Source organism: Somniosus microcephalus, chromosome 6, assembly GCF_052327205.1.
Source record: "Somniosus microcephalus isolate GS21.2 chromosome 6, FLI_Smic_1.0, whole genome shotgun sequence".
In the NCBI taxonomy this organism is placed as follows: Eukaryota; Metazoa; Chordata; class Chondrichthyes; order Squaliformes; family Somniosidae; genus Somniosus; species Somniosus microcephalus.
Window position 1 is genome coordinate 191,618,013 of NC_140992.1, and position 24,375 is coordinate 191,642,387.

The 24,375-nt window shown below is 49.1% G+C and overlaps 1 protein-coding gene across 34 annotated transcripts in view; it reads right to left on the minus strand.

The window, feature by feature from the left end:
• Positions 1-24,375, minus strand: part of LOC147116285 (cyclic nucleotide-gated channel beta-1-like) — a 441,619-nt gene that overhangs the window by 409,092 nt on the left and 8,152 nt on the right. For all 34 annotated transcript variants that reach the window (XM_085991081.1, XM_085991080.1, XM_085991082.1 and 31 more), the window contains exon 2: positions 7,659-7,773. In XM_085991081.1, the coding sequence (XP_085847207.1) occupies positions 7,659-7,772 (114 nt within the window). In that variant the 5' untranslated portion in view covers position 7,773. The remainder of the gene's footprint in view (positions 1-7,658; positions 7,774-24,375) is intronic.

Sequence of the window (24,375 nt, forward strand, 5' to 3'; positions counted from 1 at the left end):
TATCCCTCAATCCCATCTGAGAGGATGATCTATATAGCCCCAATGATGGATCTGAGATCGGAGTGCATTCCAGAGATTTTTTAATATAAGAAATTACATTGCAAATTGAATCTTCCCTGGTAGTTATTCTAGATCATATGACAGCTAATGCACTATCAACATTCAGAGAAGCCACCATCACCGTATTCCCCCAAAGAATAAAGATTCTGTCCAATGTGCCTTTTGCTGACACAAACTGAACGTGGAACTCACTACCACAAGGAATATTTGAGGCGAATAGCATAGATGCATTTAAAGGGAAGCTACAGAAACACATGAGGGAGAAAGGTGTAGTGTCCGCGTATCAATAACACACGGACTGCAGGAGAACGGTAATAACAGGTGTTTACTGAACAGAGGGTATGCTGGAACTGTAAGTACAGAAGCCTGCTATGGCTTTATATACAGGTGTGGTCACTGCCGGTACTACAGTATAAAAACAGTTCTCTCTTAAAGGTACATACACAACAATTCCTCCCCTTTTAGATAAACAGTACATAACATTCATTTAACAATTAAATAATAACTAATTACAATTACAATTTTCTCTGTACTATATACATCAGCTGAAGTAATCATTTATAAATTCAGTCCTTGAGGAGGCTTCCTGATCCTGTCTGGATAGCGCCTTTCTCGAGTATCCTGTTCATGCGGCGGAGTCGATTCTGGCTCATTGTCATTGGTTGGTTCGTCAGCTTCCAATACCACTGATTCTGAGGTGGACGCGATCTGTACTTCGGGTTCATCACCAGGTGCACATGCTCGTGGTATGGGTTTGACTTGTTCCTGTGACTCTAGAATCTGGTCAGCATGGCATCTCACGATGCTCTCTCCAACGTCCACTATGTACATTAGTGGTCCCTGCTGTGTGCATATCGTTCCTGGCTGCCATTTTTCTGTTCGGTAGTCGCGGGCCAAGACTGGTTGCCCTATCTTGAAGCTCCTGGTTGGCTTCTCATTGATGTTCTGGAATTGCTTATCCTCAACATCTCGTCTTATGTTTGGTTTGAGCAAATCCAGGCGACATCTTAACCCTCGGTTAAAGAACATTATGGCTGGAGCTTGGTTGGTGACTGCATGTGTCGCATTCCGGTAAGCAAACAAGAAATTATCCACCTTGTGTTGTAGTGGTACGTTGTCATTATACATCGCCTTTATTGCTTTTTTAAAGGTCTGAACAAACCTCTCAGCCAATCCATTTGTGGCTGGATGATATGGGGCAGATGTGTAATGCTTTACCCCATTATTCCTCAAAAACCTCCGGAAATCCTCGGACACAAACTGTGGTCCATTGTCGGAGCAAATCTGTTCTGGCAAGCCATTCCTGGCGAAGATGGTCCGTAGGACAGCAATAGTTTTCTCCGTGGTGGTGGAGGACATTTTGATGACCTCTGGCCATTTCGAATGTGCATCCACGGCGATTAAAATCAGTGGCCTAGAAATTCAGTTGGGCGCGCCAGCCGTTAGCGCCTTAGGAGGAGTAGATCTCGAGCGCTAGGCGCTTAGCGCCCGGGCGCAGCGCGATCTGCGCCTCGCCCCAACTTCAGTAGACATTTAGCGCCGGCGCAAAGTCTTAGTGCGCGCCCTGCTGCGCGCGCAGATCATGACGTCATTTCGTCGTGCAACGCCCTTTGTGCGCCCGGAACCGGAACTTCACTCGCGCCGCCCCATTGTGCGCCGGGCGGCCCTAACGACTGTGAAGTGGAACGGTACACAGCCGAGGCGGGCGCAAATTAAAGGGCACTCCTGCAGTAGAAAAGGCAGCCGTTTTGCAACACTTTGTGAGAGACAAAGATGATGAATATTCGATGGAATACAATACTGGAAAGTGTGAGGTTATGCACTTTGGCAGGAAAAATCATAGAGCAAGTTATTATCTTAATGGCAAGAAACTGGAAAGTACTGTAGTACAAAGGGATCTGGGGGTCCTGGTGCACGAAACTCAAAAAGTTAGTATGCAGGTGCAGCAAGTGATTAAGAAGGCCAATGGAATGTTGGCTTTTATTGCTAGGGGGTTGGAATATAAAAACAGGGAGGTATTGCTGCAGTTGTACAAGGTATTGGTGAGGCCGCACCTGGAATACTGCATACAGTTTTGGTGTCCATACTTAAGAAAAGACATACTTGCTCTCGAGTCAGTACAAAGAAGGTTCACTCGGTTAATCCCGGGGATGAGGGGGTGGTCATGTGAGGAGAGGTTGAGTAGATTGGGACTCTACTCATTGGAGTTCAGAAGAATGAGAGGCGATCCTATTGAAACATATAAGATTGTGAAGGGGCTTGATCGGGTGGATGCGGTGAGGATGTTCCCAATGATGGGTGAAACTAGAACTAGGGGGCATAATCTTAAAATAAGGGGCTGCTCATTCAAAACTGAGATGAGGAGAAACTTCTTCACTCAGAGGGTGGTAGGTTTGTGGAATTTGCTGCCCCAGAAAGCTGTGGAAGCTACATCATTAAATAAATTTAAAACAGAAATAGATAGTTTCCTAGAAGTAAAGGGAATAAAGGGTTACGGGGAGCGGGCAGGAAATTGGACATGAGTCTGGGTTCGGAATGGTCATGGCCCTGTGGGTAGTGGAGCGGGCCCAGGGGCCGTGTAGCCTTGTTCTGCTCCTACTGTGTTCTAATTCTGTTAGATTTCAGGAGATGGTTTTATTCCTGTTCCTGGCTGGGGTGGAGATCGCCTTTACAGAAGGTAAGTGCTGTAGAAAATATAGGGACAGAGTGATCTCCTGGAAGAATTTCGATCGCCTAGATGGGTCGGAGAGGAATTTCCCAGATTTTTTTCTCCCAAATTGGCCATTGGGTCTTTATCTGGTTTTTCGCCTCTCCCGGGAGATCACATGGGTTCGGGTGGATGCAGAGTGATAGAAGATTTGAGGTTAGGATCAGATCAGCCATGATCTTATTGAATGGTGGAGCAGGCTCGAGGGGCCGATTGGCCTACTCCTGCTCCTATTTCTTATGTTCTTATGTTCTTATGATGGTGGAGGAGGAGGAGGAGGAGGTGGAGGTGGAGGTGGAGGTGGTGGTGGTGGTGTGCCGGTACCACATAACAAACTGATGGAGAGAAGCCCTCCCCAACAACACAAATACAGCAGTCTCGGCCTTTCAAAAAACCAAATCCACCCTCCCCCTTTAAGAGCTCACCGGAGCCAGAGTGTCTGCCGTCAATCAGCAGCTCGCCGCACCTGCCCTGCGCCCACCTTCCGGTGTTAGCGCCCGGGCCGCCGGCTTAGCGCCTAAAGAGAGCCGTGCATCGCCAGTTTTAGCGCTTGAGCAAACTCTTAGGGCGAAGCTAATGAATATTGGGGAAGTGGCCTCGAATCTGCGCCGGGCGCAAACTTTAGCGGCCGCCCGACTTTACCGCCCCAAAAGTGGCTATAATGAATTTCTAGGCCATTGAGTCCATAAATGGACCAGCAAAATCAATGTGTACCCGTTGCCATGGAGATGAGGGCCACTCCCATGGGTGTAGCGGGGCCTGTGGTGGAGCGTTTTGGACTTTCTGGCATCCTGTGCATCTCTTGGTCATTTCCTCGATTTGTTTATCGATTCCCGGCCACCACACAAACGCCCTGGCTAGGATCTTCATTTTTACCCCTCCCAGATGACCCTCATGAAGCTCATTGAGCACTCTATCTCTCAACTTGGGTGGAATTACCACTCGGGATCCACACATCAAGGTCCCCCGGCACACTGACAGCTGTTCTCTCCTTGGCGAGAATGCTGGCAACAGTGAGTCGCCATGTGCTGGCCATCCCTTCACCGTCAAATCATAGACCCGAGAGAGTGTCGGGTCAGTTCGGGTTTCCTTCGCTATACTTGAGTTTGTAACAGGTAGACATTCGACTATGGTTGAATGGAATATCTCAACAGGGTCCACTGCAGGTGCTTCCTCCACCGTAGGCAACGGCAGGCGCGATAGCCCATCAGCGTTTCCATGCTGTTTCGTACCCTTGTAATCTATGTCGTATTGATGTGCCCCTAGAAAAAGGGACCATCTTTGCAGCCATTGCGCCGTCATCACCGGAACGCCCTTCTTTGGGTTAAAAATGGAGACAAGAGGCTGGTGATCAGTCAGTAGGGTGAATTTCTGCCCGTGCAGATAGTGATTGAACTTCTTCACCCCCCCACACCAGGCTGAGGGCCTCCCTGTCAATCTGGGCGTAGTTATGCTCGGCTGAGGTTAACGAGCGCGACGCAAAGGCTATTGGCCTCTCTGAACCGTCAAGGAATTTGTGTGACAGCACCGCTCCAATGCCGTAGGGAGACGCATCACATGCCAACCGAATCGGTAGTGTTGGATTGTAGTGGGCCAATACTTCTTTTGAAGTGATTAGGCATTTACATTTCTGAAAGGCACGCTTACACTCATCACCCCATTTCCATGCTACTCCAGTTTGCAGCAGGGCGTTCAGTCGGTGCAGAATTGTAGATAAATTCAGCAAGAACTTATGGTAGTAGTTCACCAACCCGAGGAATGACCTCAGTTGCGACACATTTTCCGGTGCTGGAGCCTTGACTACTGCCTCAATCTTGTCTGGGGACTTATGCAAGCCTTCCTCATCAATCACGTGGCCACAATACGAGATTTGTCTCCTGAAAAACTCGCATTTGGGGCGGTTGGCTCGTAGCCCATATTCTTGTAATCTAGTGAGCACCTGCTCCAGGTTGGCAAGGTGTTCACTGTCATTTTCGCCCGTAACCAGGATGTCGTCCAAATAACACTGGGTCCCCAGGATCCCTTGCAGGACTTGTTCCATCGCCCTCTGCCAAATAGCCGGAGCTGATGCTACCCCGAATACCAGTCGGTTGTACTGGTAAAGACCTTTGTGAGTGTTTATCGTGAGGTATTTTCTAGATGCTTCTTCTACCTCCATTTGTAGATACGCTTGGGCCAGATCAATCTTCGTAAAGCATTTCCCTCCAGATAGTGAGGCGAAAATATCTTCTATCTGCGGAAGTGGATATTGTACTGTGTGCAGGACTGGGTTCACAGTTACCTTGAAGTCCCCACAGATGCGAACCTTCTTCGGCTCCCCAGGCGTGCTGCTCAATGATTTCTTCATTACAGGAACGATGGGTGTGGCCCACTCGCTCCAGTCCACCTTGGACAGCACACCCGAACGCTCCAGACTCTCCAGCTCTGCTTCGATGGCTGGGCGGATCGTATATGGTACTGGTCTGGCCTTAAAAAATTTGGGGTTTGCGTTATCTTCAATTTTTATCATTGCCGTTACTCCTTTTAGAGTCCCAAGTCCTTGCTGGAACACCTCTTTCACATCAGTTAGAATTTTTGACAGTCGTCCAGGTGTGACGTCGTCATCCTTTTTGTCAGCCACAGTTAGCGCCTGAATGGCATGCCAATCCAATTGTATTTTTCGGATCCATTCACGTCCCAATAATGGTGGTCCTCCATCTTGTAGTATATATAGATACAGTTTCTGTGTTTCCTTGCCGTTGTATTTAACGGGCACCCTTATTTTTCCACTGGGGTAGACTTTTTGCCCCGTATATGTCTTCAATACAATGGACGTGTCCTTCAAGGGTATGTGTGAGAATAGCCGCTCGTAGTCTCGTCGATTCATGACAGTTAGGGCTGATCCTGTGTCCAATTCCATCTTTACTTGGGACCCTGCTATCATGATGGTGACCCAAATGGTTTGGTGATCCTCCTTTGCGATCACGTTGTGTAACATTTAGACAACTTAGTCTCCTGCTCCCGGAGTCATTATCACTCTCCTGATCTTCTGAACTACTGTCTGTCATTTTTTTTACTTTCTTGTACTTTTCCTTAGTAGTTCTTTTAGTGTTGGTTTACTTTCCCGAACTGCAGACTTGAGCTATGCGTCCCACTTTTCCACATTGCCTGCATACTTTGTCCTTAAACCAGCAATCCTTCTGGTCATGGGTTGTTCTGCCGCAGCGATAGCACTTTTCTGCTCCATATGCCATTTCGTTGGTGCTATATTCTTGCGGTTTCTGTTGTATTTCTGCAGCTCCCCGTGCTGCTGCTTCGTAGGATACTGCCATGCTGAAAGCCTTTTCTAGCGTAAGGTCCTTTTCCGAAAGTAGTCGTTTCTGGGTTCCTTCACTCTGGAGCCCGCAGACAAACTTATCCCTTAAGGTATCTGCCAGTCCTGCTCCGAACTGGCAGTGCTTCGATAACTTGCGTAGTTCCGTAAGATAGTCAGCATTACTCTCATCTTTGTGCTGGTTTCTTTTATGGAACTTGAATCTTTCTGCTATCAGCAGCGGTGTAGGGTTTAGATGTTCCTGTAAGATATTGACAATCTCTTCAAAGCTTTTCTCCATTGGTTTAGCTGGGGTAATTAAATTCCGCAATAGGCCGTACGTTCTCGCGCCCATCAAATTTAATAATACCGACGCCTTCTTTTCATCGGCCACCTCATTTGCCTTGCAGTACACTTCAATTCTTTCCACATACGTGGTCCAGTCTTCTATTTCATTGTCGAAAGCAGTGATACTGCCACTCTTCGGCATCTTGGGTGGTTTAAAATGGCGCCTCCCGCGCTTTTCCTTCTTCCCCAATGGATTAAAATGGCGCCTCCCGCGCTTTTCCTTCTTCCCGCTGCTGCCAATGCTGCTCCTAACGTTCTAAATAGTAATGGCGGCGCCCCGCGGCTTCTGCGCGTCTCTCTTTTGTTAATTAATTTCCTTAGTTTTATTCTTCTTCGACGCTGTCCACTGCGCGTCTCTTTTCCTTCCCCTCTTTTTATTTTCTTTAACGCTGCCCGGCTCATGAGCACCGACCACGCCCTGTGCGCTCCACCCTCTCTCTCTCTCTTTTCCTGCCCGACGACGCTGCACGGCCCCCTTGCAGAGCCGCTCGATCGAGCTCTAGCCCGCCGCAGTCCGGAAGGGTCAGTGCACTACCTGCTACCAGCACGATTTGCTGGAACACCTTGACTGGGGAGCCAAGCCCAGCTCTCCACAGCTTCCCCTGCGATTCACTGAACTCCGATGGATCACTGGGCGGTTGCCCACGGTCGACGCCCGTTGCTCTGGCTTCGACCTCCAAGAAACTTCTTTTCAGGGATGGATCCCCGTGAGGTGATGCAGTACTGCAGGTGAGTTCGAACCTGCTCGTCGCCAATGTAGTGTCCGCGTATCAATAACACACGGACTGCAGGAGAACGGTAATAACAGGTGTTTACTGAACAGAGGGTATGCTGGAACTGAAAGTACAGAAGCCTGCTACGGCTTTATATACAGGTGTGGTCACTGCCGGTACTACAGTATAAAAACAGTTCTCTCTTAAAGGTACATACACCAGAAAAGGGTTAGAAGGTTATGCTGATAGGGTTAGCTGAAGAGGGTTGAGAGGAGGCTCGTATGGGGCATAAACACCGGCATGGGCCGAATGGCCTGTTTCTGTGTTGTACATTCTATATAAAACAATTCCGTCAGTTTATGGGGTGCAGGCATGGTGCATCTAGCAGTAGGTCAATGTTATGTGACAGCCAATGGTTGAGTTGAAGACCTTCCTTATTTGATATATTTGAGTCAAAAGGACTCAGAAGGTACGTGGTTCCTTGACTCGCCTATGAAATGTTGTCAACCAATTATTAGAATACAACTCCGTCTCTTACCTCCTGTGGCAGTTCCACTACAGGTTGAGAGCCACCCTTAACCTCCGGTCTGGTCTCTAGATGCCTGACTGGCTGAGGGAGTTGAGGGGCAACTTTTGCTATCCAGGTAAACATCCTGTATAGGGGGCGGGGAAAGAGATAAATCAGAAAGCCAAAATCATGATTTTAAAATAGGTTGTAAGTAGGTATGATATTGTAACCACTCTAATACATCAGAATATGATCACATAAACATTGAGACATGAAACAGACCTATATTCTGCAAAAAATACTGCATTACTTTCCCTGCTTTGGAACAGATGGCTGCTGTAGAATTGAGGGAGATCCGGAATTGGGACAACAGTCCAAAGATGTGCGGGTTAGGTTGATTGGCCATGATAAAAATTGACCCTTAGTGTTAGGGGGGATTAAATACATGGGGATAGGGTGGGATATGTGTTGGTGTAGGGGTTACGGGGATCGGGTGGGATATGTGTCGGTGCAGGCTCGATTGGCCGAAATGGCCTCTATCTGCACTGTGGGGTTTCTGTGATTCTGTGATTCTGTGAACAGCAGAGGTCATGGAGGAAGAAGTGCTAAAATGTTAATACTGTGAATAAATCCCCCACCCCCATGGCCTATAGGGGCACAACCGGGATCCTGAGGATTGGCTACAGAATGGTGGGGCAATGAACACCATGGAGGTGCAACAGGACGGCTCAAGGGCCAAAGTGTTTATGAAAAGCTTTTGGAGAAATTCCTCGCCAGGCCAAAGGGGCTGAATAATTTAAAGCAATTGTGCAAAAGTGTGCATATAGCAGAAACCACGAGAAGAAGTTAGGGACCTGGTCACGCTGGATCCCTGTCAACTCCGGGAGTTCCTGGTTAGCTTTGTAAGGGATGGAACCTCCGCATGTCCCATACAAGGCCAACGACACCAAGGGAGCAGAGCTGAAGGCTGGGAATCCCTATGCCAGGAGTTCCTGCTTCCCCCAGCTCAGAAGAGACCCACCATATTATTGGAGGCCAGTACACCAAGACAGATGAGGTGCACTGTTCTCCAGATGGGCACAAATAGGCCCCAATGGGGTGCGCAAAAGCAAGAAATGCACCCTGAATCCCTGAAGAAAGGTAGATGTCTGAGAAGGAACTTTATAACGGCATAGAGAAAGTAAACGAGAGACAAAAAATTCAGATATTCCAGGGCAACAGGACTCAAGTGGAGGTTTCTGAAGGGACAATTTCAGAAAAGATGGTGTTTTGGAAGTATCAGATCAAATGGACTGTAACAAAAACTTGTATTTATATAATACCTTTAACGTAGTAAATCGCCCAAGGCGCTTCACATACTTAACAGTGCTTAACAGTGAACATACAGCGCAATAATGAACACTGACTGTGTAACGATGAGCAGATTGTACAAAAATAAGCAGCAAGGCCCTGAAAATCCCCGGAAGTTCTCCCACTCTCTCACTATAACTTTACACTGTTTCTCTGAAGGTGCCGCCAATTGCCCATCAAAGTTACAGCGGGAGACTAGAGGGGTTAAATTGGGTAACCCCTGAAAACAGGTGCGGGGATCGTGATGCATGGCAGCATGTCAAATTCGTGCTACGTGCTGCTTTGAATGATTACTGCGTGCAGCCAGCGCTCCTGCACTGTTCACCAGCTGCACGCATCAGCAGGGGGCCCGATATCGCGAATGCCTAGCGCTACTTAAGGCAGCCTGCACCTCTTAAAGAAGTGAATGTGTCCTGTGAAAGAGTGAAGAATGGCTGACCATGGTAGAGCGCGTGCGTCAAGATTTTCTGATAATGCGCTGGAGGCCGTGGTGGAAGAGGTAGAATGGAGGAGAGATGTCCTATATCCGCAGGGGGGCAGATGGCCCTCCAGACACAAGATCAGGAGGCAGTGGGAAAAAATAATGGCGGACGTCAATGCTAGGAGTGTTGCCCCAAGAACATGGATGCAGTGCAGGAAGAAGTTTAATGATCCTACACGAGTTGAGTGAGTTCATCTTCAAATGCCATATCCTACCAACTGCACCACTAGCCTGCTCTACTGCTCAATTCACCACACCCCCACCACCCGCCTACCAACAATCTCTATCAATCAGGTCTCAACCCTACCATTCATATGCCTTGTCCCTTTTTCATTTCAGATACCCAAGAATTAGAAGCTGCCCAGTTCAGTGGAAGAAGGGGAAGAAAGTGAAGATGAAGAAATACCGTCATTCTATCTCACAGTCACAGCCACCAGCACAAATACTGACACTGCACATATTTTAGAGGCTAGGATAGAAGAGGGTTCTGCACATGTTGAGACACCGGGCACAACTGCGCAGGAGCCAGGGCATGCAAGCTCACCGGAGGGCGAGGTCGCACACTAGTTCTGCTGCAGAGGACTCAGATGAGGACTTCAATGGGCCAGGCTACAGAAGAAGGCTGATGGGTGTACACACCCAAATGCTTGGTGCACTGGAAAGCCTGCCAGAATGCCCGTGCTCAATGTCAAGGAGCATGGAATAGTCCAGCACCAACTTGGCACAGGGCTTTTCACAGAGCTTGGAGCCCATCCTTTCCAACATGGAACGGGTGGTCACCTCCATCAGCACACCTGTGGACCCCAGCATGACACAGTGTCTGATGGCCGTGTCTCAGCTTCCATTGCAGCAAAAATAGCTTCCACCAACGGTGTGAGTGCTGCCATGCAAGCTCAGGCTGTTGCCATGCAAGCTTCTGCCATGCAAGCTCAGACTGCTGACATCATGTCTGTGGATATCAGTGTTCAAAGGGCTTCCAGGGCATTACAACAGTCCATCAATCTATTCTCCAACGGATTATTAGGATTGTTGAGGCGCCGCCCTGGGAGAGTGGCCGTGGCTCTGTGGAGTACGAACATGTTGTCCTCTCTCAGAATGACAGCATTCGTGCTCCCACCCCTGCCCCACCACCTGTACCCTTGCTGTTGCCAGCCAGCCCAGCCTGCTGCAGCCCAGAGCTGCTCAAGGTCACCCTCCAAGGCCATCTGCAGATTCCTCAACTGAAGGTCAGCAGCCTTCCACTACCCATGCTGCAGCCACTGGGGAAGCACTGCGTAGGAGCACTAACAGAAGCAAAGGCACATGGAAGAGGCACTAAGGGAATGCACAAGGGTGATTAGTTTATTTATGTCATGATTTAATTTATAAATTTGGATTGGAATGTGAATTTTCTGCTGGCTTTTATATTTGTGTTGTCGGAAAGTGGACGATGTGATGGTCAGTGATAGAGGAAAGGTAAGGAGTGTGGGACTATTGGGGAGTTGTGGTTGAGGTTACTGGTATCGCTCATGAATTAGTTGATAACGTAAAGCCCAGGCAGAAAGGGGCTGTCTACGTTGTATCCTCCCTTCCTCTTCCTGTTCCTCCACTTCCTGTGCATTTCCTCCTCCTCCTCCACTTCCTCCTCCTCTTCCTCGTGCTCCTCAGCTTCTCACCTGATAGGTGGTGGCAAGAGCTGTTCCCTCATAATGGCGAGGTTGTGCAGCATGCAGCATACTACCACAAATCTTGATATATGTTCAGCTGAGTACTGCAGGGCTCCTTCAGAGCAGTCCAGGCAGCAGAAGTGTTGCTTGAAGACGCCGATGGTGTGCTCTATAATGTTCCTTGTGGCAGCACGGCTCTCATTGTAGGCCTGCTGTGCACGTGTGTGTGGGTGCCGGACGGGAGTCATGAGCCATGTCATGAGTGGATAACCCTTGTCGCTCAGAAGCCAGCCTTTGACTTGCCGTGGTGGGTCAAATTCAACTGGCACAGAGGACTGCCACAGAATGAAGGAATCATGACTACTGCCAGGATACACCTGCACATTGAGGGAGTGGCATCCCTGTTGGTACAGGAAAATGGCCGAGTTCACATGAGGCGCACACAAAGCAATGTGCGTGTAGTCAATGGCACCCTGCGTCATGGGGAAGCCTGAAATCCATGCAAACCCTCGCTCTCGCTCCACCTGCTTGTCCCAGGCAAGAGGGAATAAGAACATAAGAACATAAGAAATAGGAGCAGGAGTAGGCCATATAGCCCCTCGAGCCTGCTCCGCCATTCAATCAGATCATGGCTGATCTGATCTTGGCCTCAACTCCACTTTCCTGCCCGCTCCCCATAACCCTTGATTCCCCTGTTTTTAAAAAATCTGTCTATCTCCACCTTAAATATATTCAATGACCCAGCCTCCACAGCTCTCTGGGGTAGAGAATTCTAAAGATTCACGACCCTCTGAGAGAAGAAATTCCTCCTCATTTCCATTTTAAATGGGTGACCCCTTATTTTGAAACTATGCCCCCTAGTTCCAGATTCTCCCATGATGAGAAACATCCTCTCTGCATCTACCCTGTAAAGCCCCCTCAGAATCTTATATGTTTCAATAAGATCACCTCTCATTCTTCTAAACTCCAATGAGTATAGGCCCAACCTGCTCAACCTTTCTTCATAAGACAACACCTTCATCTCAGGAATCAACCTCGTGAACCTTCTCTGAACTGCCTCCAATGCAAGTATATCCCTCCTTAAATAAGGAGGTCAAAACTGTACACAGTACTCCAGGTGTGGTCTCACCAATACCCTGTACAGTTGTAGCAAAACATCCCTACATTTATACTCCATCCCCCTTGCAATAAAGGCCAACATTCCATTTGCCTTCCAAATTACTTGCTGTACCTGCATGCTAACTTTTTGTGATTCATGTACAAGGACCCCCAGATCCCTCTGTACCACAGCATTTTGTAGTCTCTCTCCATTTAAATAATAATTTGCTTTTTTATTCTTCCTACCAAAGTGGATAACCTCACATTTTCGCACATTATACTCCATCTGCCAAATTTTTGCCCACTCACTTAACCTCTCTATATCCCTTTGCAGGTTCGTTGTGTCCTCCTCACAACTTGTTTTCCCACATATCTTTGCATCATCAGCAAATTTGGCTACATTACACTCGGTCCCTTCATCCAAGTCATTAATATAGATTGTAAATAGTTGAGGCCCCAGCACTGATCCTTGTGGCACCCCACTAGTTACAGTTTGCCAACCTGAAAATTACCCATTTATCCCGACTCTCTGTTTTCTGTTAGTTAGCCAATCCTCTATCCATGCTAATATATTACCCCCAACCCTGTGAGCTCTTATCTTGTGCAGTAACCTTTTATGTGGCACCTTATCGAATGTCTTCTGAAAATCCAAATACACTACATCTACTGGTTCCCCTTTATCCACCCTACTCGTTACATCCTCAAAGAACTCTAGCAAATTTGTCAAACATGATTTCTGTGGTGTATGTGCCTTTAAGTGCAATTGTGGTGTATGTGCCTTTAAGAGCCCCAGGTGTGCGTAATGCCGGTAATTGCCACTTGGGCTATATAAGCCTGTGTATTGTGTATATCCTTTAGAACCCCCCCCAGACTTGCTTAGTAAATACCTATGAACCAACTCCTGTCTTCAGTGTCTTTATCTACACACGGACACTACAGTGGCGACGAAGTGGAAACGGACTTACCTGCAATTCGGCAGCACCTCAAGGACATCGATTCCTCCAGCGTCCAGAAGACTCAAGGAAGTAATAGAAACTGTGGTTTCACCAGCTGGCCAAGCTGGTGGCAGGTACTGCGCTAATCCTTCCTGGGCGTCAGGCTGGGGCTCCAGCGGCGGGCTCTACAGCTGAGACAGGCAGCGAAATCGGAGGCAAGCAATAACGGACTGGGAGGGTGCACTCGGGAGACGGCCGGCGCGGCAAGCAGGTCAGCGTTTAGACCTCCGTCGGGAACGAGTCTCCAACAGTGAATAAACGGAAACCACAGTAAAACAGCGTTGTTATCGGTAGCAGTGGCGGGAAAGCGCAGGAAGCGCCATATCGTTGCTACAGAGAGAAAAAAAAAAGCGCGGGAAGCGCCATATCTTTTTTGAAATGCCTAAGTCTGGCAATATTGATGCTTTTGATAATGAAACAGAGCCTAACTTTGGCAATATTGATGTTTTTGATAACAAGATAGAGGGTTGGACCACATATGTAGAAAGAGTGGAGGTGTTTTGCACCGCAAATGGAATAGAAGATGAAAAAAAAGCTTCAGTGCTTCTGGATCTAATGGGCGCAGAAACATACAAGCTGTTACGCAACTTAATCACTCCAGCCGAACCGATGGACAAGAATTTTGAGGAGATTGTTGATACCCTACACTGCCAATTCGAGGCAGGACTGGCAGATTCTCTGCAAGACAAATTCATCTGCGATCCCCTAAGTGTAGAAACACAAAAAAAGGTATCTTCTGGAAAAGATTTAACACTGGACAAGGCTTTCAGTGCAATAGGAGCGGCAAAGATACAGCAAAGGCCACAGGACTTCGGCACCCATGAAATGACACGGGGTTTCGAGAGATGTTATCGCTGCGGCAGATCCAACCATGACCAGAGGGATTGCTGGTTCAAAGAAAAAGCATGCAGGCGATGCGGAAAGATGGGACACATTCCACGTGTATGCCGATCTGAAAATAAAAAATCCACTAACGGGAAAAGAATCAATAAGGAAAAGCACAGAAAGGTACAAATGATGACGGACAGTAGCTCCAAAGACCAGAAGAGCGATAGCGACTCCGGAAACAAGAGACTAAGCTCTCTCAAATTACATAATGTAATTGCCAATGAAGATTACCAGACCATTTGGGTTACCCTCCTAATAGCAGGGTCCCCAGTTAAAATGGAGCTAGATACAGGATCAGCTCTAACCGTAATAAATTGACGAGATTACGAGAGGCTATTTTCGCATATACCTCTAAAAGACACATCCATTATCTTAAAAACATATACGGGGCAGAAAGTATACCCCAAAGGAAAAATAAAGGTGCCTGTGGTATACAACGGCAAAGAAATACAAAAGTTGTATTTATACATTCTACAAGATGGTGGTCCACCGTTGTTGGGACGTGAATGGATAAGGAAGATACGTTTAGACTGGCACTCCATTCAGGCACTGACGGTGACCAGTAAGGAAAAAAACAATGATGACATCATACCTGAACGATTAAAAGACATCTTGGCCAACGCCAAAGAAGTGTTTCAAGAGAAACTAGGAACCTTGAAAGGCATCACCGCCTCAATAAAAGTGGAAGATGCAGCAATTCCAAAATTTTTTAAGGCAAGACCGGTGCCATACGCAATACGTCCGGCAGTCGAGGCAGAGCTGGAGAATTTGGAAAAGGCAGGCGTATTATCCAAAATAGATTGGAGCGAATGGGCAACACCCATCGTTCCAGTCATGAAAAAAGCATTGAAAAATAACTCTGAGGAACAGAGAAAAATTCGCATCTGTGGGGACTTTAAGGTGACTGTAAACCCGATCCTTCACACGGTACAGTATCCTCTTCCGAGGATAGAAGATATTTTCGCCTCACTATCCGGAGGAAAACGTTTCACAAAAATTGACTTGGCACAGGCATATCTACAGATGGAGGTTGAGGAGACCTCTAAAAAGTATCTCACAATAAACACACACAAAGGCCTGTACCAGTACAATCGACTGGTTTTTGGAGTAGCATCAGCTCCAGCTATCTGGCAAAGAACTATGGAGCAAGTCCTGCAAGGGATTCCGGGGACTCAGTGTTACCTAGACGACATCCTTATAACAGGAGAAAACGACAACGAGCACCTTGCCAATTTGGAGCAGGTGCTCACTAGGCTGAAAGAACGGGGCCTACGAGCAAATCGCCCCAAGTGCGAATTTTTCCAAAATCAGATATCATATTGTGGCCACATAATTAATAAGGAAGGGTTGCATAAGTCACCTGAAAAAATTGAAGCAGTTATAAAAGCCCCAGCACCTGAAAATGTTTCACAATTGAGGTCATTCCTGGGATTAATAAATTACTATCATAAATTTTTACCGAACTTATCAACTATTCTACACCCTCTTAATGATCTTCTACACACAGGAGTGATTTGGAAATGGAACGAAGACTGTAAACGTGCCTTCCATAAATGTAAAGACTTAATCACATCCGAGAAAGTTTTGGCTCATTACAACCCATCACTACCAATCAGACTGGCGTGCGATGCATCCCCTTACGGCATAGGAGCGTTATTGTCCCATAGATTCCCTGATGGCTCGGAACGGCCGATAGCTTTTGCGTCACGCTCATTGAACTCAGCTGAGCGTAACTATTCCCAGATAGACAGGGAAGCACTCAGCCTGGTATGGGGAGTGAAGAAATTCAACCATTACCTACACGGACAAAAATTTACCTTGCTGACTGACCATCAACCCCTCATCTCCATATTCAACCCTAAGAAAGGTGTCCCCATTATGACGGCACAAAGACTACAGAGGTGGTCCCTTTTTCTAGGGGCACACCAATACAACATTGAATACAAAGGGTCAAAACAGCATGGGAATGCTGACGGTTTATCGCGCCTGCCGTTGCCAACGATAGAAGAGGCACCTACAGTAGACCCAGTAGAGATATTCCACTCTACCATAGTGGAATGTCTACCGGTGACAAATTCTGCCATTGAAAGGGAGACCAGAAATGACCCTACTCTCTCACAGGTCTACGATTTAACAATGAAGGGATGGCCAGCACATGGCGAACCACTGTTGCCAGCATTCTCACAAAGAAGAGAACAGCTGTCAGTGTGCCGAGGAACCTTGATGTGTGGATCCAGAGTGGTGATTCCACCCAAACTCCAGGATAAAGTGCTAAAGGAGCTTCACGAGGGGCATCTGGGTGGAGTGAAAATGAAGAACCTAGCTAGGGCGTTTGTATGGTGGCCAGGTATCGATGGAGACATCGAAGACATGACCAAGAGCTGCCTAGGATGCCAGAAGGTCCAAAATGCTCCGCCACAGGCCCCTCTACATCCATGGGAGTGGCCCTCATCTCCCTGGCAAAGGGTGCACATCGACTTTGCTGGTCCATTTATGGATTCAATGTTCTTAATCGCAGTTGATGCACACTCCAAGTGGCCGGAGGTAATAAAGATGTCCTCCACCACCATGGAAAAAACCATCACAGTATTAAGGACCATATTTGCCAGGAATGGGCTGCCGGAACAGATATGTTCTGATAATGGACCGCAATTTGTGTCCGAAGAATTCAGAAAGTTCTTAAAGAACAATGGGGTAAAGCACTACACGTCCGCCCCATACCATCCCGCCACCAATGGATTGGCTGAAAGGTTTGTCCAGACCTTTAAGAAGGCCATAAAGGCCATGGGTAATGAAGACATAAAACTTCAGCACAAGGTGGATAACTTCTTATTTGCATATAGGAATGCAACACATATGGTTACAAACCAAACTCCCGCCATGATGTTCTACAATAGAAACCTAAAATGCCGGCTGGATTTGGTCAAGCCCAACATCCGAAGGGACGTGGAGAACCGGCAGTTTCAGGGCATGAATGAAAGGCCAACTAGGGCCTTCCAGATAGGCCAACCGGTTTTGGCCCGGGACTACCGTACCGAGAAATGGCAGCCTGGAACTATCTGCACACGACTAGGACCACTGATGTATACCGTGGACATCGGAGAAAGCATAATAAGGCGCCATGCTGACCAAATCATCAAGTCATCCGAAAAGGGACAACCTACACCACCACGCTATACATCTAATGATGAAGTAGAGATACCCATATCTACCTCTGATCCGGTGATACTGGAACCCGATGAACCCGACACTGGCCTTCAAGCCGAATCAGCCTTGCCAGAAGAAACTACTACACCACCAGAAACTACTACATCCCCGAGGCGTTATCCGGACCGAGTCAGGAAGCCTCCTGAGAGACTAACTTATAATTAATTAATACAGCAATGTATATTATTTTGCATATAACATGTAATTAATAATTACTTAAAATATTATGTACTAGTTAGCTAGAAGGGGAGGAATTGTGGTGTATGTGCCTTTAAGAGCCCCAGGTGTGCGTAATGCCGGTAATTGCCACTTGGGCTATATAAGCCTGTGTATTGTGTATATCCTTTAGAACCCCCCCCCCAGACTTGCTTAGTAAATACCTATGAACCAACTCCTGTCTTCAGTGTCTTTATCTACACACGGACACTACAATTTCCCTTTCATAAAACCATGCTGACTCTGCTTGATTGTATTATGATTTTCTAAATGTCCTGCTACTACTGCCTTAATAATGGACTCTAGCATTTTCCCAATGACAGATGTTAGACTAACTGGTCTATAGTTTCCTGCTTTCTGTCTCCCTCCTTTCTTGAATAGGGGCGTTACATTTGCAGTTTTCCAATCCGCTGGGACCTCTCCAGAATCTAGGGAATTTCGGTAGATTACAAGCAATGCGTTTATTGGCCTAGAAATTCAGTATAGCCACGTTTGAGGCGCTGCAGCCGGGCGTTCGCTAAATTTTGCGCCCGGCGCAACTTAGCACTACCTTCGCTGATATTCAGTTGCAACGCCCCAAGAGGTTGCTGCTACGCTAAAGCAGGCGATGCACGACTCTCATTAGGCGCTAAGCCGCCGATCCGGGGCGCTAACACCGAGGGCGGGCGCAGCGCAGGTGTGGCGAGTTGCTCATTGAGGGCAGACAGTCAGGCGCCGGTCAGCTCTTAAAGGGGGAGGGTGGAATTGTTTGGCTGCCACGCCCTGCACACTGCAGCCCTAAGGCAAGGCCTGAACACTGCTTCTGGAACAGCTCCATGCCCAGGAGAATGGAGAAGGCCAGGGAGAGAGCGCAGCGCTTCGGCGAGGGTGACCTGAGGGTGCTGGTTGGCGCAGTGGAGCGCAGGCGCCATGTCCTCTTCCCTGAGGGTGGCAGGAGGCCGCTGCCCGCCGAATATCGGAAAGCCTGGAGGGAGGTGGCAAACAGGGTCACGTCCAACAGCGTGGTTGGCAGGACTCCAACCCAATGCCGGAAAAAATTCAACGGCCTCACTCGGGTAGTCAGGGTGAGTACCCTTTCCAGTGTCCTCCTCATCCCTGAATGTGCACCTCACTTTATGGCCAAAGGGACCTGTAAGCCCTAATGCCCAGCCCTCATGCAGCAGCTATGGGACTGTCATGAAAAGCACTTGCACATTCAGGACTTTAAACACTGTCAGGGCTATTCGACCATGGGAGACAGTGCAGGCAAGATCAGGGCTTCACACTGTCAGGGCTATTCCACCATGGGAGGCAGTGCAGGCAAGATCAGGGCTTCACACTGTCAGGGCTATTCCACCATGGGAGGCAGTGCAGGCAAGATCAGGGCTTCACACTGTACTTAGAGACCGTCCTTTCTCTTGCAGGGCAAGCTGGCGCATAACAGAAGACAGCAGCGACAGACCGGGGGAGGCCGTCCTGACCTGAAACAGCTCAGCGACCTCTAGCAGCGAGTGGAGCGGATCATGGCAGGCCAGCTGATTGGCCCCGTCGCCACTGGAGATGCCAACCCTGTTCTGGGCACCAATGGTAAGGTCATCACCTTTTTGACCTCTCTCTTTCCACTTGCGCCTCACACCAGCATCCTTTGCCACTCTTGAACCAATGCAGTGTATAGCAGCACTCACTGCCGCCCTGTCCTCACTCTAAAGCAACTCTTGTGCCTCCCTGCTTTCAGATGGTGAATCGCCAGGTGAGGAGGCGGCCCCTCAAGCTGGCACTGTGTCGGAGTCAGACATAGAGGAGGAGGAAGAAGAAGCCGGCCCATCAGGGACACCCTCAGCCGAGGCAGCCCATGGCCATGATGGTGACACGTCTTCCCTGGAGGGGAGCAGGGGAGAAGGGTCAGAGGAGGGTGAAGCTCCGGGGCCCTGCGGGCTGCAGCAACGCAGGAGGGGTGGGGAAGCTCGGCGGCCTTCTCCCCGGAGGGTGAGTGCGGCCTCTAGTCCTGCTACGGTGAGCGCAGAGGAGGTGCGGCTCTTGGTGGAAACGGGCGCCCAGGCTGAGCGCAGGCACACTGAGCTCATGGCTGCAGTGGCAAGGATGCCTGACTCCATAGAGTCACTGGCAAGGAGTGTGCAGGAATTCGGGGCAGCACAGGCCAGGACTCTGCAACAATTCAGTGCAGCACAGGCCAGGACTCTGCAGGACTTCGCAGCAGCACAGGCTAGGAGTCAGCAGGACTTCGCTGCATCACAGGCGGCTTCTAGCCAAGTGCTCAGTCGTGCCATGCATTCATTGGCTGGTGTCATGCAGACACAGACCAGGGCCACACGGGCACTAACTGCTGCCACACTCGCTGGATCGGCCAGGCATCGCCGGGGCACTCGCCGCGCCGCAGCAGCCCAGCAGTCTGTGCTTCAGCAGATTGCTGCGCATGCTGCAGTGCTGGCCCATGCGAGTGCCAGTGTATCAGCCGACCAGGGAGTGCCTGTGCTCTGTCAGGTTGGCAGCATTCCTGCAGCCAACACTGCCACTCCTCCACTGCAGCTGCCACCAGCCGTAGGACAGACTGCTGCTGCCCAAGCAGAGTTGGAGCAGTCAGCAGCCGGTCCCTCCAGGCCCAGAGCTGGTCCAAGCCGACCCCCAAGGGCATCTGCCGTCTCACCATCTGACCCTCAGCAGCCTTCCCCCAGCCTTGCTGCAGCCACTGGGGTCCCATTGAGGAGGAGCTGCAGGGAGGGAAGGGGCCAGTCACGGAAGCGAGACGGATCACCCTCGCAGGGGAAAAAGTAGAAGGTGTGGCCAAATGTGCTGTTTTATATATAGAGGCTGAGACTGGTGTATTTGTTTTATATATAGAGGCCGAGACTGGTGTATTTGTTTTATTTTTTATATAAAGGCTGAGACTGGTGTATTTGTTTTATATATAAAGGCCGAGACTGGTGTATTTGTTTTATATGTAAAGGCCGAGACTGGTGTATTTGTTTTATATGTAAAGGCCGAGACTGGTGTATTTGTTTTATATGTAAAGGCCGAGACTGGTGTATTTGTTTTATATGTAAAGGCCGAGACTGGTGTATTTGTTTTATATATAAAGGCCGAGACTGGTGTATTTGTTTTATATGTAGAGGCCGAGACTGGTGTATTTGTTTTATATGTAAAGACCGAGACTGGTGTATTTGTTTTATATGTAAAGGCCGAGACTGGTGTATTTGTTTTATATGTAAAGGCCGAGACTGGTGTATTTGTTTTATATATAAAGGCCGAGACTGGTGTATTTGTTTTATATATAAAGGCCGAGACTGGTGTATTTGTGTTTTTTGGGGGGGTTTCTCGCCATTAGTTTGTCATGTGGGAAGGGCACAGAGGTCTCACAGTAAAAAAAATTCTTAAATCGCACTGTCCATGTTTACTTTTGGAAGTCTTGGTTGCCTTGATCAGCTGAGGGCTTGCGGAGCGGCTGCATTCATCTTCTGTCACTGGCACAAGCCATTCCCTGAGAGGGGGCCTAGAACCGACTTGCAATAAGCCGCCGATGGGCGGCCCTTGCACTTTCTGCCTCCCTCCCGTGCTGGTGCTCCTCCTCCTCCTCCTCCTCCTCCTCCTTCTCTGGTGGTCCCCCAATGTCTGCTGGCAGTGGCTGAGTCCTGTGGATAGCCAGGTTGTGCAGCATGCAGCACACGACAACGAAATGGGACACTCGCTCAGGCGAATACTGTAGGGCTCCCCTGGAATGATCCAGACAGCGGAACCGTTGCTTCAGCACACCGATTGTTTGCTCAATGAGGTTCCTGGTTGCTTGATGGCTGTCATTGTATCGCTCTTCAGCAGGGGTGCTGGGCGCACGGAGCGGGGTCATCAGCCAGGTGCACAAAGGATAGCCTTTGTCCCCGAGAAGCCATCCTCGTGGGTGAGGCTGGGCCTCGAACATGTCTGCCACAGAAGTCTGGCGCAGGATGAAGGCATCATGGCTGCTGCCTGGAAAGCGGGCATTGACAGCTAGGATGAGCTGCCTGTGGTCACACACCAAATGCACGTTGAGCGAATGGTAGCCCTGCCGGTTGTGGTAATCTTCGACATTCTCTAGAGGTGCCTGCAAAGCCACATGCGTGCAGTCAATGGTGCCCTGCACCATGGGGAAGCCCGCTAATGCTGCAAAGCCCATTGCACGCTCTTGCTGCTTGTCCACGGTCATGGGGAAGGAGATGAACTGACGTCTCCTTCTGAAAAGGGCATTGGTCACCTGGCGGATGCAGCAATGTACCGCGAACTGGGAGAGGTTGGAAATGTCCCCAGTAGCGGATTGGAAGGAGCCGGTGGCATAGAAGTTGAGAGCCACCGTCACCTTCACTGCCACCGACAGAGACATCCTGATCCTCAGCTGTGGCTGCAGATGTCGGCGAAGCAGGTGGCCGATCTCAGTGACCACCTCCCTTCTGAATCGCAGCCTCCGAACACACTGCTCCTCAGACATGTTCAGATATGAGAACTGCTGGCGGTATACCCTGGGTGGGTAAGGCCTCCTTTGCCGACGCCTGTTGGCCCTTCTCTGTCTGGCCATGACTGGCACTCTCTCACGGCGTCTCTGAGCCCTTTGAATGCAATGCAGTAAGCCAATGTTTCCACCCATTGCAGCCCCCATTATATGTTTCCAATCAATGCTATGACACTGAAAGTTAAATACAAGTGCAAAGCTCTGGCCTGAAGCCACAAGTACCTGTGCGAGTGTTGAGCCAAACCAGAAAGCTCTCTACCTTTGTCTCTCTCCAAATATCCATCTCTCACAAAGAAGGAGTGGAGCAAAATGGCTGCCATTTATACTGCAGGAGGAGTTCCCTTTAATTAGCGCCCCCCCCACGCCCCGCAGCATCTGGGAACCGTTCCCCTCTACCAGTCGCGGGGGGTGCCAGGCGCACAATAGACCGGCATCACAGAATTTCCGGTTCGGGGCGCACAAAGGGCGTTGCACCATGAAATGACGTCAGAATCTGCGCGCACAGCTGAGCGCGCGCAAAGGTTTTGCGCCGCCGCTAAATCTTAACTGAATTTCGCGAGAGGCGTACATCGCGCCGCGCCCGGGCGCCAGCCACTTAGCGCCCCACTTCTCCTCCTCCTAAGGCGCTAGCGGCTGGCGCAAACAACTGAATTTTTTATCTCTACAGCCACTTCTTTTAAGACTCGAGGCTGCAGGCCATCAAGTCCAGGGGACTTGTTCACCTTTAGTCCCATTAGTTTGCCTAGTACTTTTTCTCTAGTGATAGCCAGTGTTTTAAGTTCCTCCCTCCCTATAGCCCCTTGATTATTATTGGGATGCTTTTAGTGTCTTCTACTGTGAATATTTGTTCAAAGTCTCTGCCATTTCCCTGTTTCCCATTATTGAATGAGAAGAAGCTCATTATATTCTTTGTATAGAGAGTCTCAGTGACCTCCCTTATGCAGCAGTGTCTGCAAACTGAGAGATGTTGCTAATATCTCCAGCAGCAGCCTGGAAAGAGCCAGATGCACTAAAGTTCAGCGCCATGGTCACCTTCACAGCCACAGGCAATGCAATCCTTGCCCTGATCTGAGGTTGCAGTTGTGGCTGCAGCAGTTGACAGATTTCAGACATGACCTCTTTAGTGAAGCGAAGGTGTTTCAAGCATTGGTCGGTGCTGAAGTTGAGGTAAGGGAATTGCTCCCTAAAGCCCCTCCCTCGGTGGATATAGCTGTTGTGTATGTAATATGTGTGCTACTTTAAACCTATGGACAGGACTGCACTACTTGTAGGGCGTAGTGATACGCAGTACCACTCCTGGCCATAGGGGTATAAATAGTACTGTGGGTACTGATCTCCCCTCAGTTCCCGCCTGTGGGCATGAAGTAAAGAACTACGTGTAGTCCCTACCTCCAACCAGTAAAGACCTGTTTGAGTTATACGTTTAAGTCTTTGTGTTAATTGTTCAATACAATACACATACTTAACACTGGCGACGAGTCAGGTTCTTACCCTGCGGCAGTTGAAGAGAGGTTTCAAACATCACCACCCCACTAGAAGCGACAGGCTTTAGGACTCTGAAGCCTCCATCACCGACTGAGCACTGGAGTGCAGCAGCCATCCTGACAGCTTCCAGCAACTGACAGAAGTCTTTCTGCAGTTTCCTTGTTCAACCTAGGTGGTGGGGTAAGCCGTGCAGCGTTGGCTGCAAAGACAGGGCTGGGGAAGTTGGAGGAGATAAGGGCCATCGATCGCGATCGGAGATAAGGCCGGGCCGCTTTCAAGTGCGAGGCGCAGCGCGGGCCAGCGATCGGGACCAAAGATAAGGGCCGCACTCGGACTGAAAGGCGCGGCGGCTGCAGAAGCTCAAGGTGCGAGAGCCGCGGTGCACAGCGCGGGCTATCGATCGCACAGAAGATAAGGGCCGAGAGCCGCTTCGGTCGGGAGCCACTTCGCGATCCAGCGATCGCATCCGCTGATAAGGGCCACACTCGGGCGATCGCGGCGAAGATAAGGGCCGCACTCGGGGGCTGAAGGGAGACGGCGGCGGGGGACGGGTGCAGACCGCCAAGCGCGGGAAAACCGCCATTTTGTGGGCGGAGGACGATGGCAAGAGCGGGAAGCCGCCATCTTTGATAACAAGTAAAGAAAATAAAATCTGAGAAATTGCAAATCTACAATGCCTAAACACGGGAATATTAGCACCTTTGATAGTGACCTCGAAGATTGGGCCATATATGTTGAAAGAGTAAAAAATTATTGTAAGGCCAATAAAATTCGTGACCAAGATAAAGCTCTAACATTATTAAATTTAATGGGTGCGAAGACATACGGGCAATTGAAACACCTGTTATCACCAGATGAACCGGCGGATAAGACGTTCGATGAGATTGTTACTGTCCTGAAAGATCAT